The sequence below is a fragment of the Coenobita brevimanus genome, chromosome 54, assembly GCF_032717465.1.
Source record: "Coenobita brevimanus isolate Jiangsu-jjx chromosome 54, ASM3271746v2, whole genome shotgun sequence".
NCBI classification, from domain to species: Eukaryota; Metazoa; Arthropoda; class Malacostraca; order Decapoda; family Coenobitidae; genus Coenobita; species Coenobita brevimanus.
Genome location: NC_137007.1, coordinates 29286138 through 29292164, shown reverse-complemented (window position 1 = coordinate 29292164; position 6027 = coordinate 29286138). Strand labels below are relative to the sequence as shown.

Here is a 6027-nt window from a genome sequence, read left to right as displayed (position 1 = left end):
GCCTGCAGTCCACGGGGTTTACGTCCAGATGAACCCAGAGCCACGACAACAACAACAACAACAGTGAACCTAGTGCAGTCGGTAGGCATCAGTATAATCCCAGCTGTTCATCATCATCATCATATATATTAACGTGATGTATCAGACGCAGGAACAAGATAAAGGCCATCACAATAATGACCTGACTCTCTCTCTCTCTCTCTCTCTCTCTCTCTCTCTCTCTCCCAATCATTTGTGCATTTTTCCCGCCTTCCATGCTCTTGCCTCCACACCTAGTCTTCTGAAATATTCCCCAGACACGTTTGTCTGTTCTTTTTTCTTTTCTTTTCTTTTTTCTTTTATTTCACCTGTAATTTTCTTACTCGCTTTTCGTCGAGATTGTGTTTCTTGTCATTACGTTTTAGGGTTTTGTTTATTTTTATTATATGGGTGACAGGTACGTAAGATTATACCCATACACTTAGATATTTCTCTCTCTCTCTCTCTCTCTCTCTCTCTATATATATATATATATATATATATATATATATATATATATATATATATATATATATATATCTGTGTGTTTGTGTGTGTGTGTGTGTGTGTGTGTGTGTGTTGTGTTGTGTTCTTTTGTTTCTGGCTTGTTTGTTATTTTCAACGTTGTGTTGAGCTTGGCGGTGTCTAAGGAGCAAAACACATATTAAATCGCAAAGGAGAAGGCGTTACGAAGCCTTCTATGCTGTCTATAATAAGGCCCAGTCAACTACCCCTCCCCCTCACCGTTTTGTCCTTCAGGTTGATGACGTGGCAGGGCAGCGTAGCGGTGTCGCCCGCGTGTACGGTGACTACGGTGTTATTGGGGCCCAGGAAGGCGGGAGGGGGGGCGGGGTGTGTGGTGGCGGGTGCTTGTGGGGGCAGGGGTGTGGCTGAAGGCGCCTCGATGCTTGGTGCGAATCCCCCACCGGCAGCCCACACTGTTGAAAGGAAGGGAATATGGTTAGTGATATACATGCATACGTGCATGTTAATCTCACGCGCACACACACACACACACACACACACACACACACACACACACACACACACACACACTTTCATCAGTTTTAACTGCAAAAATCACCATAGGCTTCAATCCACAAGACTTATTTCTCCCAATTAAATCACGGTATAACTAACATTCCTTTTTTTCTCTTGGACCAGAAGGGAAGAAAATGAAATCAGGATGAAATATTCTCGCATGAATATTCTCAGTCATTCCCTCCCTCTTTCCAACATCTCTCCATCTCCACTTCCATTTCCCCTGTCATCTCTTTCTGCATCTTCCCATCCCCCTTCCCTCCCCTTTCCTATTCTCTTTCTTTTCTTATTCTTTCTACTTCCATCTCCTTTCCTTCCCTTCCATCCCCCGTCTCTCTCTCTTCTCTCTCTCTCTCTTTCTCCCCTTCAGTCAATCTTTCTTCCTCTTCCCTTCCCCTTACCCCATTCTGCCTTCCTTCCTTCCTCCTCCCCTTCCCTATCTCCTCCTCTTCCATCTTCTTTTCAATTTCCTTTTCCTTCTTCCTCCCTCTCTATTCCTCACCGACTCGTTCCTCTCCCCTCCCTCCCCTGCCGTCCCCCCACCAAGCCTTCCCGCCTCTCCCCTGCTCCCCGGCTGGCATCTATACTTCCCAGAGTTGATTGGAATGGCTGGGTCACACTCCCCATCACATTCTATTTCTCTTTCCATCCTCCAGGAAAAATGCACCTCTGTCCTTACACTCCTACTCCCCTTCCTGCCTCCCTGCCTCCCTCTCTCTCCACAACGGTGACTTTTTTTCTTTCCCCTTCTCTTCCTACTACCCCTTCTTTTCCTCCTCCTTCCCCCTTCATTCCTCCCCCTCCTTTTACTCACATCTCCCCCCTCCCTTTCCTTATACCTCCCTTTCCTCATACTTCCCTCTCTCCCCTCTCCCTCTTCCCTTCCTCACAGCTATCCCCCTTCCTCTCCTTGTCTCACTCCTCCCTCCTCCCTCTCCCTGCGTCACACCTCTCTTCCCCCTCCCCCCTTGCTTCAAAACCCTACCCATTCCCCACTTTCCTTCCCCTCCCCACCTCTCTCTCCTCCACACGACAATCTACACTGAAGTGGAAATGGGGGAGCAAATAAATTGGAGAAGGCAAAATAGAGAATTTTTGTGTATCCAAAGGTTCTATATCCATCGTGGGCAGTGGCAGTCATGGGGGAAGATCTCTGTTTGCCTTGATTAATGGATGAAGGTTGTTTTTTTCTCTCTCTCTCTTTTTGGGGGGTAGAAATACGTGTTCTGTCCACAAATCATATTCATTTTTTTTTTTTTTTGCTATTCTCCCTCTCCAAACCATTCAGTCCTAACCTGGTCGAGTTAACTTAGATTTGTTATATTTTTTAAGTGATTAGAGCAAGGATTTTTAGTTCAAGGAAATTATGTTTACTAACGCTGGCCTTATTTCTATTTATTTATTTATTTATTTTATTTGTTCATTTATCTATTCATTCATTTTTTTATTTTGCTTTTTACCCGTGGATGAACAAATTCCGTGAATCTAGGTGACGTTTAGTTTTTTTATGGTGCTGTCAGGCGATTTTATGCAGCGTAGAAAAAGTATTCCGTATGGAAGGGGTTCAATAAGACAATACCAGAATACCTACAGTTCGAAGGATCTATACCAAGCTGAATCAGATAATCAGGACAGCCAGAATACGATGAAACAAGACATCCAAGGGCCCTGAGAATTAGCCCTTTCAGTTCAGTTGACATATTCTTGTCCTTTACCTTTGCTACGTCCACCCAATTTTGTCCATCTAAAAAAATCATAAGTCGAAGGATTAAAAAAGGCTATAATATTAACGTCTCCACCTTGAAGTCTCTCCAAATTAAGAGAAAAAAATGTATATAATGTTTCCAAACAGTAAAACAAAAATGAAAACTACGTCATTGGAGTGAAGGTGTTAATCAGGCGCCACAGCACCACACCCTCACCCAATAACCTTATTTACCTCTGGGGTCGCCACTAATTTCCATCCAGTCCACATAATCACCTCTGATCTCCCGTAATGAACCAATTTCCAAAGCAGGTGAAAATGATGGAGGCCTGAGTGGGGGATGGGACAGCGTGATGGCGTAATGACATACCCAGTTACATACAGTATTTGCTACATTTCTTTCACCTTAAATAGGTTCAAGTTTTCGTCATCTCGTGGCTTATTTCACGCGGTTCAGTGGTAGAAAAAGACAATGCTGCTGCTCTAGATCCTTTCCCTAGCACTTCTGCATGACTAGCACATATTCTACTATTAGCACTATTAGTCTACTGTTATAATTGAGCATTCAGGTCGGAGAGATGGCATTTTTTTTCGGGGGGGGCAAGTTGAAGTGAAAGGAGTGTAGCCAACGCATCCGGTTCCACATACGAGTATGCTACGACATGGAACAGAGCTCAGAGTTGTTTGTGAATCTGGCAGTGTCGCTCCAGTCCCATATCCTTCTATTACCTCTCATGCAATTTTGGACAACTTACTCTCTATGGTGCACCTGTGAGTATGGTGTGCCTGTGACTGTGGTGCAAGTGTGACTATGGTGTGCCTGTGACTGTGGTGCAAGTGTGACTATGGTGCGCCTCTAAATGCATCTGTATCCCTTAAGTGCTGACCTCAGTCACATCTTGGTGCAGGAAAGGGACGCCTTCACATAAAGGCACCGATACAAGTGGGTGATTCCTCTGCCTGGTTATACAGACGTCCAACAACTCCCTCCCTATCACCCGCAAGGAGGACGGTGGACTACAGGAGGGTATCTTCAGCCTACAGTATGCTTGGTTCACGTTGAGGTGAGCCTGGAACTGTCATTACTCCTCTGTTACCTTTTGCGTAATATCAGAGAATTATTTTAAATCTCTCCAATCTGCAACTGTCTTTATACTGCATTCCTAAGTAGAGTGTCATCTGCAAGTCTATATGTTCAGTTATAAGCATGTTGCAATTATGAGTGAGACTGAGTAAGAGAGAAGGGGTGAAGAAGATAGATGAGGGAGGGAAGTGTGAGTGGGAGAGAGGGTACCCTAGTGACTGAGGACATGATGATATGGAGGTGATTTTTTTCCAGCCACCCCTCACGGGATTGTAGCGGCTGGGAATAGATGGATATATAGACAACCTCAAGGAAGGTGCAGTTCTATCAGTCAGTGGTGCATTTCTATTTATGGTGCATTACTATCAATGGTGAAAATCTATCTATGGTGGAATTCTATGGTGCAAATCTATTTGTGGTGCAGTTCTATCAATGGTGCAATTCTGTTTATGGTGTAGTTCTACCTGTGGAACGGTGCTATCTATGGTGCATATTTATCCATGCTGTGATTTTTTATATAATTAATGTTCACTTTCTTGCAGTTCTATATCCGACACACTCTATCCCCAGTCAATATTTACCTTCCTCCCTTTTCTTTGTGTTGCAGCCCTGACTGTGTTGCAACTGCCTCCTGTAATCCCTCTTGTAATCCTCCTGCAACCCTCTGTAATCCTCCTGCAACCCTTTGTAATCCCTCTCCTTCCCCTTTGTAGCTCTTCTTCCCCTAAACCCCTTCTCCACGACGATGCTATTTTTACTAGTTTCGACAATTCTACTCGTCAATTCAAATGTACACTTTTTATCTTTATTTATTTATTTATTTATTTATTTATCAGATATAGCCTTCATGTACTCCTTCACTAAAAGAGGTTTACCCAAAGCTGTATAAAAATGACAGGAGAAAGCAGGAATAAAATTTAAAATAAGAGGTTAATTAAATTTCTGATCTATTTATTTTTTTCATCAACAATGTCACTGTTTTTGCCATTGTTTATCTTGCAGCGTTTTCACTTTTTTTTTTTTTTTTTTAGTTTCCATGAGCATTGTTGTTATTTCACCATTATCGCCAATTTCACCATCATCACCAAAAAATCACCATTATCCTCAATTTCACCATTATCGACAATTTCACCATTATCCCCAACATCGTCACTATCCCCCAAGTCGCCATTATCGCTAATTTCACCATCATCCCCAACGGCACCACTATCTCCATCATCACCATTATCACCAATTTCGCCATTATCGCCAATTTCCGGCAAATACAGGTTCGCTATCGGGTCCTGTACGTCATCCATTTTGGCCAGCAAATCCAACAAAACAGGCAATTTCGACAACAGATCAAACTCAGCTCTTTGATCTGGAGGCGAATGAAAGCTGGACCCTGTGTCGCTTTTAAAATATACTCCCAGTCAATGCAGCAGCAGGGATATTAACTTTGCGGAAAGTAAAAGAAAAAGGAAAAAACGACAGGAAGACAAGGAGAAGATGGAGAGGAGGAGGAGGAGGAGAAGAAGAAGAGATGGAAGAGGAGAAGGACGACGACGAAGAAGAAAACGAAGACGAAGATGATGAGTTCGATTCTTGTGCCGATCAAATTCTTAGACAAATGTGTTTCTTTCACGACCCTTTCACCAAGCACTTAATTTGGGGACTTGGAAAGAAATTCGATTGTTGTGTGTCGGATGGGAAATTTGTAGCGTAAAAAACTGAGTGTATTAATGGCCCTTGTAGAGTCAATCGGGTCTAATTCTAAGCATCCTCCCATTAAGAGAGAATGTTTGACAGACGGAGAGACAGAGATTAGACAGACACACAGAGATTAGGAGAAAACTGGGACCAATTACTCTTATTTAACGCATTCTCGAGGTATAGCATGTGCCAAGGAATTTATACGAAAATTAGGAGAAAAAATACGATATAGGAAGTCTGAGAAGAAATGAACAAAGAGGAAGACTGGCAGAAAAGTGAGAGTAAATCCTTCTGTCCAGCGCAGTCTCGAGGATGTAAAATGTATGAGAGAGAGAGAGAGAGAGAGAGAGAGAGAGAGAGAGAGAGAGAGAGAGAGAGAGAGAATAATCCAAAGTTCCATTGCACTCACCAATACATTTTTTTAACGTACGAAACACGAAAGGCAAAAATACGAAAATAGAAAATGTAGATTTAAAGAGACACGCAT

At 42.8% G+C, this 6027-nt stretch overlaps 1 protein-coding gene across 1 annotated transcript in view; it reads right to left on the bottom strand.

Annotated features, from left to right (window-relative positions):
• Positions 1-5146, bottom strand: part of LOC145401071 (hemicentin-2-like) — a 31927-nt gene extending 26781 nt beyond the window's left edge. The window contains exons 1-4 of the mRNA XM_080273443.1: positions 4934-5146; positions 3520-3590; positions 2999-3093; positions 763-956 (exon numbers count right to left, since the gene is read on the bottom strand). Coding sequence (XP_080129569.1) covers positions 763-956; positions 2999-3093; positions 3520-3590; positions 4934-5146 — 573 coding nt within the window. The remainder of the gene's footprint in view (positions 1-762; positions 957-2998; positions 3094-3519; positions 3591-4933) is intronic.
• Between the last annotated feature and the right edge of the window lie 881 nt (positions 5147-6027).